This window comes from Mytilus trossulus, chromosome 13 (assembly GCF_036588685.1).
Source record: "Mytilus trossulus isolate FHL-02 chromosome 13, PNRI_Mtr1.1.1.hap1, whole genome shotgun sequence".
Taxonomy (NCBI): domain Eukaryota; kingdom Metazoa; phylum Mollusca; class Bivalvia; order Mytilida; family Mytilidae; genus Mytilus; species Mytilus trossulus.
In genome coordinates, this window is record NC_086385.1 from 32,590,656 (window position 1) to 32,610,930 (window position 20,275).

The window sequence follows — 20,275 nt, forward strand, 5'->3', positions numbered from 1 at the left end:
ACTTTTCCATCAAGTATTTTTAAAGGTAACAACCCCAAATGTATTTATAGCGTACACACGACAGTTCGAGTGGTCCCAGTCAATACAAAAATTGCCATTTATTGTATAATTATTAATTTGCTTGCGAAGCACGGACATGCATGCAAGAATATAACTACTCGATGTTTCAGGTTGCATACAAATTTATGTAACAGTTTGTGTTGTTATATTATCTTACCAAGGTTTGATGTGCTGTTATTTTCCTTCGCGGTCATGGAAGCCATGCTGTCTGGTGTTTTCCACGACTTGTATGTCGTCACAAAAAAAAATATAAATAGCTTTAAACAACAATCGGTACACTCGGGCTTTTCAATAGTATTATCGTAAGACTATTTCTTCCGAAGTCAATAACCAACTTCTTGGTTATTCGTCTTGGACATTATCTTTAAAAACAAGCTAAAAAGCCGATACTATTCCGAATGTCATAAATTACCATTTTTATATCACTTGTCATCCAGACGCTCTACTTTGAAAAATAAAGCGGCTGGATGATCGAGACTAAACCTTAGATGGATACATTTTACAGGAAGTTCGAACAATACATTTAAATTCACTCCAAAAATATTTAGCCTGACTGTTTCAATTATATTCGGTAAATTTCAAAAGAAATCTCGGAAGCAATAATTATTATTATGTTATAAAAAAAAAAGTACGGTGACCTCAGATTTTTATTTGATATTCTCAAGGAAAATAATCAAAGCTATTCTATCATTCAGTTTAGCTTCTAATCACATAGTGAGTTTTTTTCCTGTATTATAATGCATTCAAAAATTTCATTTTGTCACAACTTGTAGCTTAACGTTTTCTGTGCCATGGGCCGATTTTAGGCCGATTTGTAAATACTTCGTTGACTGCTACGGGCCGATTTTCGGCCGATGTTTTTTTCTTTACGTCGAACAATAGGTTTCAGTGACGTCGCTTCTTTTGTGTACTGTGGGAGGGGCTATAGCACGTTACGCTATACATGCAAAGTGCTTTCAATTTTTCATTTAAGCCGCGTTAGCCATACTATCATGCAATTTTTAATTTGTTTTAATTTGTGTGGATTTTCTGCTGATTTTTTCTTTTTTGTATTGTTTAAAAAAAATCATATCAAAGAAATGTTACAGTTTCACTAAATACTGATAGCAGTCAAAAAATTACTGAAACCAATGTTGATGCACTGCAGAATAATGATTCTTCAAAAGTACGCTGAATCGAAATCAAACATTACAACAAGCATAAAACATTCAATGAGCAAATTCCAATTCAAATAGAATTACCGATGAAATCATTTAAAAAAACGTCTAGAAAAGTAGGGTAAAAGTGCTTGTCAAGCTCTTAGTACAGAACCATTTTTATGTGAGGGATGAGGATTCGATGCATTATAAAGACTAATTCATGTAATTGTAGTGGGTTATCTTTACACCTAGTATAAAATAAAAACATTTGATTAGAAGCAAAACATATATTTTAATCATGATTCAACACATACATAATTGTCTTTACACTCCCGGTGAACACCTTTACCGCAAACTCTACGCACTGTCCTACTCGTCCTTTGACCCCCGTAACCATTTCTGTCTGAACATACATCGCAATCTTTTTTTCTATGACCGGGCAAGTTTCTGATTCCGTGTTTGTTCTTTTTTTGTCTATTGTCGTCTTGATTTTCGTTTCTTAGCACCATTTGATCTTTAGCGAGATCCTCAATTAGCCTTTGTGTGAAGGATAATCTCGACAATTTCGGATTATCGGATGTATTTTCTTTATGAATAATGTACGAATTGATAACCATACGTTGCATGAGATTAAAAACAACCTTTTCCCAAACCTTTAATGTGTTTCGTCCATCAATGTAACTCTCTGTCATCATGTCAGCCAAATCTACACCCCCTCCCATAGCCGGTTTATCATTTTCTTGTGCAGCCTTAGAAAAAGAGGATATGATTCTAACTGGTTTTCGACCATTTCGTTCTTTATATGCACATAATAGAATGCGTCCTAGTCTGATATAAATGCTTTCCATTTCCTGCAAAACAGGATTCTTTATTGTGTCTGGCATTTGCCGATTAGCGCGTAATATTCTAGTAAACAATGTTCCTTTTGCTAGATTAATTGAGGAGAAAAAACTGTCAATAAATAAATGATAAGCTTTGTTCAACAATCCTGCGGCATCTTACAGTTTGTTGACTACGTAATCACCCTGTAACATTCCTTGTGGTGTTGGGTCATACTGTCTGCCTTTGTAAACACTGATTTGACAAATATAGCCACTGATATATTCAATACAAAGTAAATGATGTACTTTCAGAATATGTTTTATTAGTATCAAAGATGACAGAATTTGACAAATAGTTAAAATTACAGGCAGAAAATTAATATATCCACAACAAAAGAAACACATCAACTCAAGTGGAAAATTTTCAATTGTCTATGACTGCTTTATAAGTAACTGTGCTTGCAAATGGGCCCATACGTTTTCACAATGCTTGTTGCTGGGGTCATTTGTTTTAAGCCGGTGTAAAGAGGCAAATTCTACTTTTTCCAATAGTTTTCTATGTAGTAATGTTTTAATAGTTTAGAATCTTTGATGTTTTTATAAATTGTTTGGAAAAGATAAAAGCAGGCGAAGAAAAAGGCAGACTAGTTTCAGTTTCAACAGTGTATCCCTTTTCAATCATTAATTTGTTACTTTTCAATTGCAAAGATTAATCTTCGTGTTTGCAATTATTTTTTTCTTCTTTACTTTTGAACATTTGAGCCATAGTAGACATAGTAATGGTATCTTGATAAAGAAAATGCGTAACTATAATTCCTCCATTTTCAATAACTATCCGAAAGTTGTTAAATTTTGTATCAGTATGAATTACAAAATTAAGGAAATGTGTAGTGATTGCCAATGAAACAAGTATCCACTGTTTATTTGAACACTATGGAACCATCTCTTTCAACTGAAAAAAAAATCAAACGAAACTTACTTTTTAAATGAGTTTAAACAGTATTTATTAATGAAAAAATACATTATATAGATATAGGAAAATGTGGTGTGAGTGCCAATGAGACAACTTTTCATTCAAATAACAATTTAAAAAGTAAAGCATTATAGGTTAAAGTACGGCCTTCAACACGAAACCTTGGCTCACTCCGAACAACAAGCTATAAAGGGCCCCAAAATTACTAGTGTAATACCATTCAAACGGGAATACCAACGGTCTTATCTATATAAACAAAACGAGAAACGAGAAACACGTATATATTACATAAGCAAACAACAACTACTGTACATCAGATTCCTGACTTAGGACAGGTTCAAATATTTGCAGCGGGATTAAACGTTTTAATATATATGTCGTGTACAAGTTGTGATTTTGTACAGGTTATAACATGTACAAAACTATTGTACAGGTTATAACTTGTATAATGCAAAAATACAAGTTATAACATGTACAAAAGTACCTCATACATGTTATAACCTGTACAAAATATTGCTTAATAATGGTTTTAACTTGTACAAAATTTAAGATAAATCTTAATGAAGTAAAATATACATTTAAATTCACCAATGCATAAGGAACAACAATAAATAGGCCAGAACGTGTTCTTTCCTGTAGAGGACAATGATCCCAAATCTTAAGAAATATATGTGTTATGACTTATGTTGGCAAAATGTGTTTTCATGTAAATGTATGTTTTATGCAGTCCATCATGGCTTAAATAAGTGTGACACTATTTACTAAAAGCTTGCTTTTCCTCAATGACAATAACATTAGATACTAGTAGATAAATTCTTCCTAAAATTTAGGACCAATCCCTTATAATTTTGGGTAATACTCCGCCCTTCCGTTTTATGGCATGCACAGACTTAAACAATGTCTTATATGCTTACTCTGTAAAAACAAGAGAGAGCTGAAATAGTTTTCATCGGACATCACTTCAATATCAATATCTTTGGATCTACTCTTCAACATTTTTGGCCTTCAACATGACTTATGTAAATTTTAAACTCATTGTTTTTATAAACTGTAAGATGATTTCATGAGGCGAATTTCATTTTGAGGTTTTAAATATATATCCTCTACTTTGAAATCATGTGTTTGTGGCCTTTGGGTGTTAACTGCTCCATGAACGGTTGACCGTTTCACAAATTATATCGGATATGTTCCTTACGTCTTAACTCCAATCCACTTTCTTTTCATGAATGTGACCGACCGAATTAGACTGGTTTCCGGATTTGTTATAACATAAGCAACACGCCGGGTGCCACATGGAGATCAGGATTTACTAACCCTTCCAGAGCACCTGAGATCACCCTTAGTTTTTGGTAGTTTCAGGTTATAACATGTACGAGGTACTTTTGTACATGTTATAACTTGTATTTTTGCATTATACAAGTTATAACATGTACAATATTTTTGTACATGTTATAACCTGTACAAAATCGCAACTTGTACACGACATACATGTATATATATATTACAATGTTACATAAAATTTAAATAAGGGATTCGGAAACAAGTGTGAAAAAAAATTATATAAATCAGTCTCCCTAAACTTACTTTTGCCCATCGAATTTTTAAAAACCACTTTTTATAAAGATCTATAAAGGTATTACCGTAAAAGAAAATAATATTTCTACGGCTAGAGGCAAGAGGTCTCAAAATTGTCAATCAATACTGTAAGACGTCGTACCCTTTTACTCAAAATCTTATGACGCGACGTTATTGGTAACGTCACTAACGGAAAATATTCTTGTGTACTTTAGAAAAAAACAAGCTTGGCAATAAACGGAAAAGTGCGGATTTTTTCCTTGCAAGTGGATGTTTCATCATTGATATTTCTAAGCTTATTTCGACCTTTTTAACCATACTGGCTGCTAATAGCAAATAATTAACTTTCAGTAAAAATTGAACAAAACAAATTATTATTCATTTTTTGAATGTATCTCATAGCTAGTGTCCCTTTAAAGAATAATATATTGAGATAATGATAAAGCCAATTTGCTTCGAAAGATGATATCTTGCAAGTGGATAATCTTTTCCCATTTAAAAGTATTGTATTAACTTCTGTTTGTAAGTACTGTTAATATGCCGTTTTTCTGTCGTGATTCAAGAGTCTGTCACTGAAGGGTATGTAAGATGTTCATTATTGCCACTTGGTGTTGTTTTTTTGTTGTGGCGCGATTGTAACCGTCAATGCCCACTCTTTGCATTTGTTAGATGCATTTCTATTAGTAACCATCGAATGAGATAAGCTTTTTTAAACTGTGTTTTATAGATTTTTCTTATGTAATTATATTCCACCACTGTCCAATGTTATATAAGGGGACGATTTGCGTCTTCAAGTGGTTAAAACCTTGTCTGTAAATGTTTGAGCGTATCCCAAGGTAGAGCCAGTAATTAAGTGCTTGCGGTTTGTTGCATATTTATTCTCATTCATATTTGTGCATATATTAGGCCGTTAATTTCTCGTTTCGCTTTTGGGTCTTGTTTAGTTGACAATTCGTTATGATTTGTATTCATTGTTGAAGGCCATACGGAGACATATACAATGTAGTTATCTTTTTTAGATGAATGCAGGTATCCATTTCGAACAATAGGGAATAGCTGTTACTTTATCAACAAGGAGAAAGCGTCCCCAGATCAAGCATTTGTAAGTTAATAAATCATGTTTAGATATACATGTATAATGAAACACTGTTATTAAGGTTCGTAACTCCTGTTTTCCTTGACCTACTACATTAAGTTTTTAATTGAAAGGGGAGGACCAAGAATCTGGGGAAAGGCTAGTGAGCATAATTGTAGTAAATACCAAACATAAGCTAGGACGAGTGTATGCCAATTGTTAACACTTGTTTGTAATCACACACAAATATATATTTCATAATCATATGTTATTACAAATATTAAACGTATTCAATTGATAGGAATTTTATTTGTCATTTCATATACGTTATCGACAGCCCTTTGAAATATTTAAGAAATCATTATTATAATATTATTTTGCGTCTTCAAGTGGTATTACAAAATAGAAAATATTCTTTTTCAGGCATTGTGTTTACGACACGGTGCATACCTTGCTAATTTAGAGACTTTGGAAGAGGCCATGTTATTGAAGTATGAAATTCAGCAAATGAAAACAGGTATAATATTAGTTAAGCTACCAGACGCGCGATTCGTCTACAAAAGACTCATCAGTGACGAATCCCAAAAAGTTAAAAAGGAAAAAAAAAGAACATAGTTGAAGAGCATAGTAAACTATAATCTTTTCAGAGTAGACTATTCCTACAGACAACCAATATATCTGTATGTCTGACTTCACTTCTTTTGAAGTAGTTTTGTATACGTTACCTTTAAATGACTTCACGGTTCAGCTAGCAAGTAAGTTAAAATAGATTAAAGATATAACCTGTACCTACACTCAATGCAATCGGCTGTACTTTTTATTTTCTTTCAAAATAATTTTACAGAACTATCAAAGAAACGTCACTTCCGGTGAATATAAAATATTAAAATCGGTAAAATTTATTGACCCGAATTTCCTGAAGGTTCAATTAACATTATCTAGAAAATCGAGTGGGTCAAATTTTACCGATTTTGATATTTTATATTAACCGGAAGTGACGTTTCTTTAGTAGATCCGGTAAATCATTTTAATACAAATTAAAATATTTGCCAGCATCAAATAAAATCGTATCTTATTTCATCATTGTTTTACACACAAAATTGATAGAACTTTGTAACTTCGTTTTTTTTTTATGTCAAAACTAGGTGTTCAAGTTTCCCCAAAAAAATTGCTCTCAAACTCCAAACGCCAAACGTAAAAAAAGCGCTTCTGCGTTATGCGTCTAAAAAAAAATGGCCTTGCCAGACGTTATAATTATTTGGACTAACTAGGTTAGGTTATATTTACTTTTTAAAGATATACTTAAACTATTGTGTTGATCTGCTTATATCATCATATGTTAAATAAAATTTGAAAAAATGCAAGATTTAACACCATCGTTCATTAACATATAAGGGACCGTTCAATATTTAACAGATGATGGATCGGTGCATTCTTAATTTTGTTTCATTAAAAAAGTTAATGCCCATCCTTTTAAATTCTAAAAAAAAAGTCCTTGCCCATCAAAAAATATTTAAAAAAAGTCCTTGCCCCTCTCAAACAATAAGACTAATCAAAAATTATTAAGTTCTTTTTCTATTTTAAAGTTTTTAATTTTTTATGTCTTGAAATTAAAGAATAGACTTTGGAGTTAAAATACAAAATTTAACATCATGTGCTAGTTAATTCAAAATATATATATGGATATATTTATGTGTGTATGATCTATCAGAACGATTTATTTTATTGTTAAATTTTTTAAAACCAGTATGAAATAACATGTACAAATTTGATTTTATATGTACAGCCTTAAATACGATATTGATTTAAAATAAAGGAAATAATTTAAACCAAGGGACAATACCTCTTGGACTAGTAAACATATCATCATATGCTGAATTACTAGTTATTGTCCTATTAACAGAGCATGTTCACAGTTCAAATATCAATGTCCCTTTATCTATTTTACTTTTCAAAAAAGAAATACTGGTCTTTTTAAGCATATATATTGCGGACATGTTTTTCACTTTGATGCAGCCTTTTTCGTCTAATAAATTTAACAGCTAAACACCAAACTATCAAACAACCTGTCATTCTGTAAGATCAATATATAAATGAGATAGCTGTACAGTAATATGAATATCTAATTTGATTTGAAAAAGTTGTAATCTTTTTTTAAGGTGACCATATGAATTTAGCCTAAGCTTAAAATTGTACTTTTTTTAACCTATTTACTAAATCCATAAAATGACAGCAAAAATAAACTACTAAACAGCCTGGCTTTCAGTAAGATCAATATAAAAATGATATAGCAGTAGAGTTTTATGAAAATGCAAGTTGATTTGAAAAAGTTATGAAAAAGTTTAAAGATGACTATCTTGAAATAACCTAAAACTGAAAATTTGAGCTTTTTCTTAAACCTTTTTATTAAATCCATAAGAATGACAGCAACACACCAAACTACCAAACAACTTGACATTCTATAAGATCAATATGTAAATGAAATATCTGTAAAGTTTTATGAAAATCCATGTTGATTTGAAAAAGTTTTAAAAAAATATAAAAATGACTATCTGGATTTAGCCTAAACTGAAAATTTTAGCTTTTTTTTAACCTTTTATCAAATCCGCAAGAATGACAGCAACACACCAAACTACCAAACAACTTGGCATTCTATAATATCAATATTTAAATGAAATATCTGTAAAGTTTTATGAAAATCAAAGTTGATTTGAAAAAGTTAAAAAAAAAAATTAAAACTTACTTTCTTGATTTAGCCTAAACTGAAAATTTGAGCTTTTTTTTTAACCTTTTATTAAATCCGCAAGAATGACAGGAATACACCAAACTACCAATCAACCTAGCATTCAGTAAGATCAATATATAAATGTAATAGCTGTAGAGTTTTATGAAAATCCATGTTGATTTAAAAAAGTTATAAACAAATTTAAAGATGGCTATTTAGATTCAGCCTAAACTTTAAATTTTAGCTTTTGTTTTCCTATTTATAAAATCCATAACAATGACAGCAATACACCAAAGTACCAAACAAACTTGCTTTCTGTAAGATCAATATATAATTGAGTCACATTGTAGCTGTAGAGTTTTATGAAAATCCAAGTTGATTTGAAAAAGTTTAAAGGTGACTATCTGAATTTAGCCTAAAATGAAAATTTAAAGTTTTTGTCTTACCTATCAATTAAATCAATAAATTTAACAGCAATACACCAAACAATTAAGCAACTTGGTATTTTATAAGGTCAAAATATTTGTAAAGATAGTCTCAACAGAAAATTCTAGCTTTTGTATCCCTTAATCAAATCCTTAAAATTGACAGAACCAACCTACTAGTTTGTTGAGATATGTTTTGAGTGGCCGCAAAAGAAATTTCCTACACACCAATAAAATGGGTAGCAAAATTTTTCTTATAAAAATGTTCTGGCCCATCCACATAATATTTTTTTTAAAGTTCTTGCCCATCCAATTATTTCCACAAAAAAAGTGCTTGCCCCCCCCCCCCATTTTGCACCGGCGCATCCATCTGATGAATATTGAACGGTCCCTAGCATAAGATGTGGTATAAGTATAAGTGCCAATAAGACAACTCTCCATCCGAGTCATAATTTTCAAAGTAAACCCTTTAGGTCAAAGTGCAATCTTAACCACGGAGCCTTGACTCCCACCGAACCTCAAGCGTATAAAAGGCCCCAGAAATGAAAATGAAGGGAAAAAAATCATGTTCCATGCTTATGTTTATATATATTGGTATGATAGAAGTGAGAATTGAAATTAGGAATGTGTCAAAACGACATCAACCAGACCAAATATAACAAAAACTATCCAAAGCATCCCATTGGTCGTTTAAAAAGCGAGATACTTCCGCATCCGGATGCATGCTTCAGCAGGCTCCTAAACACAAACGTGTACTACTTCAGATAAAATGGACGTCATATTAAACTCAATACATTGTATATTATAAATGAATTAAAATTTAAAAAATGTTTAGCTTTATTACTTCACACACAGTATTAACGAATCATTGCATAAGAATGTACGTATGTGTTCAACTCAATGATACTAAAATTCTTTACAGCACATGTAAAAGTATTTCTCAATATGCTTTTAAGAATGTCATTGTATGAAATTAACACGGGACTATTTTTCTAGGTATAAACTTCAATGTTGGAGGGCGGAACATCAACAGATACATCCCAGGCGGAGACTGGAGATGGATACAAAACGGTAAAATGATCAAGATGAAATACAAGGCTTTTGGTACTAACCAACCTGACGGATCAAATGCTAGCCCACAAGACTGCATGTTGTTCTATGTAGGAGAAAGATATATACTTCACGATACATTTTGTGACCATCCTTCGTGGAAAAGTGGTTATATTTGTGAGAAATGAGAATAATAAAAAAATCTTTTGATAATTACTATTTTTTCCCTGTGAAGACATGCTCTTTCTGAAAAGAAATACTAGGGCACACACAATCAATTCTTGTATTTCAATTGCCAAAGAGGTTTTCTGTTTCCTCCAATGATCTTTCTAATGTTCTTATTTTTCAAATGATTGTTTAGACATGAACTCTATGTTTATAAACAAGCGGAAATGGAATGAATACCAATGAGACATATGTCTTTCAAAGACCATAGTGTGACGTAAATGTAGGTTGAAACGAATATAGATCACTGTATGGTCGGGAAAAAAACCAATGAACACCTTCAAAAAAGAAGATGTGGTGTGATTGCCAATGTGACAACTGTACACAAGAGACAAAAACCCATAGCACAGAGTAAGCTAAAAAGGTGCATACACCATATATCTATGTTTGATCAAGTTATGTTTCTTTATCAATTTCAAATTTGAACATGATACTAATCATAAACACAGATATAACTATCTGCGTTATTTTTTTTTGTGTAAGAAACGTTACGCAGTCTAATGAATAAAAAAAAACTTAATAAATTTTTTTTGGGGAATTTTGGATCCTCAATGCTCTTCAACTTTGTACTTGTTTGGGTAATACATATTTTTGATTTGAACGTCAATGATGAGTCTTATGTAGAAGAAACGCGCGTCTGGCGTAGTTAATTATAATCCTGGTACATTTGATAACTAATTAGATATTTTTTCATTGTAACTTTCACTTTTTAGAGGCATTCGTTTTGTTCATAAATGCATTCAGAAATGGAATGTTCAGTAGTTGTCTTTTGTTGATGTGGTTAATAAGTGTTTCTCGTTTCTTGTTTTTTATATAGATTATTAGATTTACTGTTGGTTTTCCCGTTTGAATGGGTTTACACAAGTAACTGTTTAGGCCTTCTGTAGCTTGATGTTCGGTGTGATTTAAAGCTCCGTACTTTGACCTTTAATTGTTAATTTTTATAATATTTGACTTGGATGGAGAGTTGTCTCATTGGCACTCATATCACATTTTCTTATATCTTTAGTCATGTTATTATCTAATGAAATATCATATTTAAATGTTATCTTTAACACGTTGTAAAACTGTGTCTATAAAACTATTCCATACTAATGAAAAAAAAAACATGAACATCGCGGAAAGGAAAACAGAGTGAGCCGAAATAACTATCAAGAAAAAGTATTCAGTTGAACAGGGAAAGTTCGAAATGTATAAATTAGGAGATTACTGTATTGTATTTGTAAAAGCTCCGACGAGATCAATTGGTCATTTGATGGTCGCAAATAAAATTTACTGACCACGCGTAAGCGAGGCCAGTAAACAGGTGCAATGTAGTTGCGACCATCAAATCACCAATTGATGCATTCGGAGCGTAAAATCAATATTGATATCTCCAATCTAATGAAATAAATTGAAAACAACGTTAATAAAATTAACGGTTCTGATTTTCTTGCACCAGATGCGCATTTCGTCAATACATATCTCTTCAGTGATGCTCGTGGCCAAAATATTTTTAATCCAAAGCCTATAAAAAAGATGAAGAGCTATAATCCAAAAGGTTAAAACATACATTCAAAACCTGTCATACGTTGTCTGCACTTACGTAAACATTTTCATAGCATCAATTCTGAATTGATGCCATGACAATAAGTCACATTATCCAATAAAATGAACGTTACAAACGATGTTGTATTAGAATATTGACCTGTCAAAAAAGAAATGTGACATAAAATTACACAAATAATTCCCAAAAATTGTTTCAAGAGATAGAGGTCTTTCAATATTTCTAATCCTTTTTTCCTGATAAAAAACTTAAAGACAAAGTAGTGTAAGACGAGACTCTCGTTTTAAGAACATAGGCAACATAACACTTATTTTACACGAATACGACTTTTAAACTAGTAAAAAAATAATAAAAACAGGAATAAAGGAAGATATAGAACTACTTCCGGTTTATAAAAGACCACTTATATCATGTAAGGTTATTTATTCTATACTGAATCCAGTAAAGAAAAAAAAAGCCTTTAATATACCTTTCTGGGGGAAAAGGGGGAATTGTATTTGTTTGTTTTTTTTGCACAAGAGATAATATACAGGGGACACAAAATTCAAAATTACAACGCCATGGCAACAACAGAAAAAGACAAACAGTTTTACAGTAAGACAAAAACACAACATAGAAAAACAAAGACTAAGCCACACGAACCCCACCAAAAACTAGGGATGACTTCAAGTACTCAAGAAGGGTGAACAGATACTTCTCCATACAATGTGTCTAACACCTGTCTTGTTATCCATTTTAGTACAAACTCGTCGTAAAATTTACGAACGGATGATTTCAACTTCGTCATACGGAACTCTTGGTTTGATACCTTTCTTGCGAGCAGCAATTCTCTATCAAGGAAATTATGATGGGAAATGCTAGACCGGAAATATTGAATCAACTGAGTAATAGATACTCCGTTTGCATGCGCTGCTAGAATGTTCCTATATAGAAATAGAAAGCTTACAATTGGAAATGTTTTTTTGCATCATACCCTCATTGTTTTGTCTTTTAGTTTTGAATAGGGAATATAAAGTATAGACATGCAACCAAACCGTGATGGCGTCGTAAAATTTAAGCCGAGCATCAAAATCAATTTCTTTAAAGTTAACAATAAGAATTTAATATGATTATATTTTTTACAACCGTTAGGTTCCTTTTACCTTTGAATTTTGTTCATGTGAACATCACATGAATTATTTTTAAAAACTGTTATTTGAATAACATCTGAATTCTAAAATTACTTTAATTTCTTGATAATACCAAATTTTTTTTTGAAAAATTTACGGGAAATTCATGTAAACAGTTCACGTATAATCTCTTCTGCGGTAAATCTCACGTGAATGACATGTATTATTTATGTGAAATTCACTAAGCAAATTTTTTTGTGTAGTGTTTATGGTTAATTATTGAGAGAATTTCCATATGTACGGATGATGCGCATGGGACTGGTTTTTACGGTACAACGAGTTTTGTTAGATAGTTAAAAAGCTTTAAAATATAGATTGCCAACATCATAAAAACTCATTCTTGGGTTTATTCCACATGAAGTAAATAGTAATCAATGGTACCAGGATTATAAAGTTACACCCAGACGCGCGTTCGGTCTACAAAAGGCTCATCAGTGACGCTCAGACCAAAATAGTTATAAAGCAAAACAAGAACAATGTTGAAAAACATTGAGGATTCAATAATTCCAAAAAGTTGTGTCAAATACTGCTAAGGTTATCTACTCCTGGGATAAGACAATCCTTAGTTTTTCGGAAAATTCATAGTTTTATGACCATATATATGATATTAATGTCAACACCGAAGTGCTGAAATTACAATGAGTATTCCACTGAAGCGGATCCTATGTCAAATAATAATTTTAATATAGGTTGGACTTAGTCTGACAAATGATCTTTTTTTAACAAATGAAAAATTAAGGTACTGTATTGGTTAAGTGAAAATATAACACCCTGCATGTAGCTTATAACTAACTTCAAAAGTTAATTGTAAATATTATTAGGATTATTGAATAATAAAATCCTTTGCGTATGCAATTGTTATGGAAGCACACTGGATTTTGTCTATTTATTCCAAAAACAGTGTCGTTTTATTTTCTTTTGAACATGGATATCAGACATGGTATTATCAAGAAAAAAGTAGTTCATTCCATGTTTCTCGTCTCTCATTTATAAGTACAAGTAACTTGACAAATAAGTTATTTTGAAATTAATCTTTAAGATAACGTTCGCCTTTGTAAAATAATGAGTTTGATCTACATGGATGACTTTCCGTGTTAAATCGCAACTAAACATCAATTATTTATACTTTCTATTAAAACAGAGTTAGATCCAGCATCAACAATGTTTCAATCTTAGCGATATAATGTTTTTCCTGATTTTCTGAAGATCTATAATTAGGTTTTGGAGGGAGGCTTCACTTCTGTCTTTTTTTATTATTTTAAGCTATTTTTCTATGATTTTGTTTTGAAGTTTTGTCTATTTTTGTCTATTCTTTATAAATAACTAATACATCATTCTCTTTCCTTTCTTTTCTCCCATTTTGTTTATAAATCTGTGAAACAGATATTTGTAAAAATTGTTTGAAAAATTAGATCATTTAAAGATTTTTCTTTGTAAGTTTATTAGCATAATATAGTTTGTGGTTTTCTCTCTTCGCCTATTTCAGCATTAAGGTCGTAGGTTTTTTATAGTATAGTAATTCAAAATTTCCATCTCTGTGATATGTTTTGAATGAAAACATTAAAAATTCATATTTGCTTTTCATTTCGACTGTTTATCATTTTTTTTTTATATATAATTAGTTAAAAAAAGTTACCAGGATTATAATTTAACACGCCAGACGCGCATTTTGTCCACATACATATTTTAAAAGACTAATCAGTGACAATAAGATCAAAATAGGTATATAAAGCTTAACAAATTAAAAGTTGTGGAGCCTTGAGAACCATAATTTTCAAAAGGTTGTGCCAATTACGGCTAAACTAAACTATTCCTGGGATAAGAAAATCTCTTGTTTTTTTCTCAAAAATTCAATGTTTTGAAACAGGTCATTCATGCAAATGACCATATAAATGATATTCATGTCAACACCAAAGTGTCCACTACGTGGCTGGTGAAAACCCTCGAGGACAAAACTTCCACTAACAGTGGCATTGACCATCGTCTGTACATTTCCTTATGTTTTCATCATTATTAAACAAAGAAGGAATTCAAAGATACTTAAGTGTATCAGAACATCAGATATTGACTGTTTCGTCTTCCTTTAAAAACCTTAATAAGCGTGTTCTAGTAGTTGATTACAGATACAGACAGCAATGATTCCAATTCGATAATTCAAGTGAAGAGCGAACAAACGATAAAGTGCTAGCCATAAAATAAATCTTCGTCCATTTCGTTACCTGACTTCATCAGGTCAATAGATAAAGGCAACAGTAGTATACCGCTGTTCAAACTCGTAAATCGATGGACAAAAAACAAAATCGAGGTAACAAACTAAAATTGAGGGAAACGCGTTGAATATAAGAGGATAACAACGACACAATATTAGAATGTAATACACAGAAACGCACTAAGCATTCGACAAAATCCGATTCGATTAACAAATATAACATCAAAACCAAATATATGAATTTTGGATAGAAAAGTACCGTGACACGTCTTATAGCAATGTGAATTCAAACTCAAATATAAGAAAAACAAACGACGCAACGGAGACAATTTAACAACACTTTAAGACAACGTTCATTATCCTACCGATTTAACTTCCGGTCAATCTAAATCTAATTTAGATACATGTATATTCGTCCACCAGACACATGAAAAATCGAAGTTTAATTTATGCTATATCGTCACACTCTATTTGTATATTTATAACATTATGAGGTATGTTGTTTGAAAATAAGGAGATATTGTCAATCAGACAACTATCCATTATACGCTAAAGTGATACTTTGATATCGACATATATTCCATAAAAATTATATAACGGAATCTGGTGAATATTTAGTATTTGTAAACACTGGATATTTGTTTATTTAATTTGTATATCAAAGACATTTTTTTTAATTGACAGTATGTTCAGGAACTCGACAAACAGCTCAATCGAGACAAAAACGGATTATCAAAAATAATTGACAAATCCTGTCAATAATATATGACATATGCATCAGATTTCTTTGGGAAGTTTTGCTTACTGAAAAATTCATAGTGTGACGAGAATTTTTTCCCTCAATATTTGCTTCTTTTTTCCACATGAAATAACAAGTTCCTATTCATTGCAATGAGAAAGTGATGTTTATCCTAGGCGAGGGCCTTGAGATAAACAAGATCAACAAAAGATCATGACCGTCACCTTTTCGATACTTCGAATTCTATTACTGCTTTACTTATTTGCAAACGGTATTTTTTAATGAGTTATTGACACAAAATAATAACAAAAAAAAAACCAAAAGAATACTTGTAACAAAGTAAGAATATAACGTAGATAACAAAAATCTAATTTAAGAATTATTTGCATTTTTCAAATGCTATATATTACAAAAAAAGATGAGGTACGATTGCCATTGAGACAACTTATTACAAGAGACTGAAATGACACAGAAATAACAACTATATGTCACCGTAAGTCCTGCATCAATGAGCAAAGCCCATATCGCATAGTCAGCTATAAAATCATGCCCCGAAATGTCAGTTTTAAGCGATTCAAACGAGAAACCTAACTGCCTTATGTACATGTATGTACAAAAAATGAACGAAAAACATGTATGTAACACATGAACAAACGACAACCACTGACTCGGGACAGGCATATATATACATAATGTGGCGGGGTTCAACATATAAGCGGGATCCCAAACCTCCCCTAACATGGGATAGTGGTATGACAGTACAACATAAGATCAAACCCTAAAAATCAGTTGAAAAAGGCTTGACTCATCAGATGAACAAACATACTCTTTTACTATAAAAACATTCTCCAGCCATATCCATTTACAGATATTGATTGATCCAGTAATGAACTTCAGAAACATATTCAACACTTCCCTTGTTTTATTTTATTCTTTGACAATTGTTTGTTTTCAATTCCGGTCGTAAAATAGTTCTAATACTAATTTTAGAAAAAATATTTCAGTACTTTTTAAATCAAATTATTTAGTTTTATCGTTTGTATATATATTTTGTATTCGATATTTTATTAATAAATTCAAAGTGACACTAAACTTGTCTTGACCTCTTATGTGGTCAAAATTAAGGTAGCCGTAGACATTTACTTCTGATGAATCTTAATAAATAACTTAATTAATATTAACGAAACAAGGAGTCACCAATATCCTTGACACGACGCACTTTGAGAAAAATCGATTTGATATATATATACTTAAGTTAATAAAAATGTCCTGTAAGCAATCGAGAACTCCTTAATAATCATTCTGTAGACTGATGCAAAAAGAGGCAGACGCAGTGGTTTAATTAATGTGAAAAATATATTGTTAATTAGTATCTTAAAAAACTATGTCCATTATCAAATCCACGACCTTGGAACACGGCAACGAACTTATTTTGTATAATTTGTAAATTATCATAATAGTTAATTTTAGGGTTATCATTTGATTTTGATATACTTACGAAAAAACTCGATTTGAAACATACAATTTAGTTTTCTTTTTATTTTCTTTAATCATGTGTGATGAGCCAGGCATATTGAGGGATTATTCATCAGTAAATGAATTTACGGATAATCTTAAAACAACACGTTTTCTAATTAATGTCTCTAATGTTTTAAAGGTTTGTACAAGACTATATTCATTTAATAACATTCGATGATTGAAAAGTAAGGCACAAGATATTTCGTGCTCATGTTTTACATGCCTAGAAGATATTTCTACTTGACATCAGTTGTGTCAATGATATGTTGATTCTTAGTTGCATTTTTAAATTTATCTTTAAATCGTTAACACTAAATTTTACAATTTTGAGGTTATATGAAAACATTTAAAATTAAAATGTCAATTGTTCTTCAACAATTGAGAGGTCTTTCCTTTTATAACGTAAAATACATGTTCCAATAGACGTAAAATGCATTGAAAAGCTTTAAAACACACTGAAATCCTTTAAATAAGGTCAAAAACACATAATTAGCTATACGGGACTTGACCTTGACCTTTTAACCTTTGTCAAGGTCATTAATCCCCAATGTCATTGCTGAAGACCCCATGGGTCTTTGACCTTTGGTAATGTAGTAAAAGCTGATTTTGTCTTTTCAGAAACCTTAAACAGGCTTTATGCCCCTTAAAAAAGTTCAAAATGTACCATATGTTTGCCGTAATGACCCAAACATTTTCCACTATTTAAAACTTCTGTAAGTATAATGGTTTCTGAGTTGTTCTGATAACAAGGTGTTAGGTCAAAGGTCAAGGTCAACATACATATTTGACCTTGAGATATTTTTCAAAGATACATGAATTGATGATGATTGGTGAAGATCCTAGGTGTCTACGACTTATGGTTTCTGAGTTTTGGTGGCCAACCGTTTAATTTTCATAGGGGCATAACCCTACCAATGAATCGTTGAATATTTTCGATCCAAATGTAACGAAGAACTGGGGTCTGGTCCTGAACAAATTTCACCCTTTGTTTTTTTTCTACCAATTACGGTTACGGTGTTGGAATGATAACAAGGTTTTGGGGTTTCGGAGGGATGACTCCGAACCGACAAAATATTTCGGCTAACAGGGTGAGTTCCATATAGATATTCATGACACCGATACAAAGTGTGAACATGAAAGCGACACGTCTTACGGTTACGGAGGCTAACTTCGTCAAAGTTTGGCGGAAAAAGAATAATAATAAACAGAAGAAATACAGTAAGGTCTTTCCCTTTTAAAAAAGGAAAGACCTTAATAAAACTTCTGAGAAACATTAAATCTTTATCTTAGCAGTTACAAATTCTTTGCTCCATTGTATGGCATTTACACATCTTCATTTATATTTAACGCGCGTGCGTCTTCTAACTATACTCGCTTATTATAAATGGTGTATTCCTTATTCACAAGTGCTTACACAAAAACTATCGAGACTGTTACGAAAAGAACGACTCTAATATATTCTCTTTATTTTACGATCATTATTACGAATTGGTTGACTATGACGATGCGTCGTTGTCTTAACTTAATATAAATATGTTAACGAGATCCTATATACATTGTAACTTGTGTAATCCGACTTACTGGGGGAACGGGATAAAATGTCGGTTAAAGCAGGATGTTTGAAATACTCAGGTGTCGGATGAGCTATGTTACACTGCAAACAAATATCAATAAAAACATTCGTGTTGTATTTAAGGGTTTTCCAAATTGTTACTTTTTTTGACAAACTGTTAATTAGCGTTTTGCCTGTCGCTTGCATATCTTGAAACGCTTATCCTGTCGACGCCCTCAGTCTCGTTCTTTTTACATGTGTTATTGATCATGTGATTCCCTCGGATGTTTTCGTTGCATTGATCTGTCGAATTTCCTACTTATTGTGGCCTCATATCTTTTTAGTTGGAGCGTCACTTGTAAATTTTGTTTAGAGAAAATGAGCGTTTAATTATAAGCTTGTTATTTTTAATCTTCATAATTGATGTATGCGGTATGGCCATGGGTAAACTTTGTCTCCCTAATTTAAAAAAAAAAACGGTTCAGGTTTCAGACCTTTTTTTTTTTAACAAATATCCAAATTACTATATTCAATTCGTTGATACAGTTAAGTTTTGGAGTCGTTTGGGGTATTTCAGTGAGGTTTAATTTACCAAAAAGGCTTGGAGGGTGTAAATTACTTTACGAATCAAATTTCGCTGTACTTTTGCTATACCTTTCATCTGTCATGAGCGATACATTTAATTTTCTGTTTATGTGGCAATTTTATCCTTTCCGAACCCATTGTATAAAAATAAATATCAACATGTGGTTGCCGTAGATCTCAGAAGGAGGTGACTTCAATTGGTCACGACATTGATCTCGACATTGGTCACGACATACGAGTGGCGACTACTGGTCTGCTCTCATCCTCTATGACAAAACGCCTTCTGTTGGTAGACATCGTCGAACTTGTATAGAATGCAAAACCCCACAAAATATGTCAGATTTGTTACTTGATACACCACATTCTTGTTGCAATATACATTTGAAAGACTTAGTATGAAGACAAATTATCTATCAAAATATCAAGAACTTACGACAGTTTATTTCAAAGAATGTTTGCTTTAAAGAAGATAATCATTTTCATGATATTGGGAAACACATTCGAAATGTTTTAAAGACATTTTGTTTTAGGTTGACTCATATCTTTACTTACAACGATGTCCTATCCATAAAGAAGTCAATGGCCTATCTATGGAAACATGAAACAAAAAATATATATAAACAATATTATCATGCCTCTAACAATTGTCCTTAATCCTATTTCAAAGCATTCAGAGTTGGGTTTTTTTAGAAATATCTATATCCTTATAAATAATTTATATCAATGAATATTTTAGCTAAAGGCTTCGGAAAGGCTAAGTTGTTTGTTTTCATATTTTGTATGGCCGTCTTTTAAGATGTGAACTTGTGATATTGGTTTTACCAATATTTCAACACATTAATTAACTGATATAAAAAGACGAATTTGTCTTTTATAATCATATTGTATA

The 20,275-nt window shown here is 31.5% G+C and overlaps 1 protein-coding gene across 1 annotated transcript; it reads left to right on the forward strand.

The window, feature by feature from the left end:
• Positions 1–5,591: 5,591 nt before the first annotated feature.
• On the forward strand, positions 5,592–10,056 carry LOC134694279 (uncharacterized). The gene is made up of 3 exons (XM_063555283.1): positions 5,592–5,597; positions 6,067–6,160; positions 9,790–10,056. Exons 1-3 carry the CDS (start codon positions 5,592–5,594, stop codon positions 10,029–10,031), a joined length of 342 nt encoding a protein of 113 aa, XP_063411353.1. The 3' UTR covers positions 10,032–10,056.
• The last annotated feature ends 10,219 nt before the right edge of the window (positions 10,057–20,275 follow it).

What these genes read in the sequence shown, in the direction of transcription:
- LOC134694279 (XM_063555283.1), top strand. An exon ending in AATTCAGCAAATGAAAACAG is followed by an intron (nt 6,161 to 9,789) that starts GTATAATATTAG and finishes CTATTTTTCTAG; the next exon opens with GTATAAACTTCAATGTTGGA.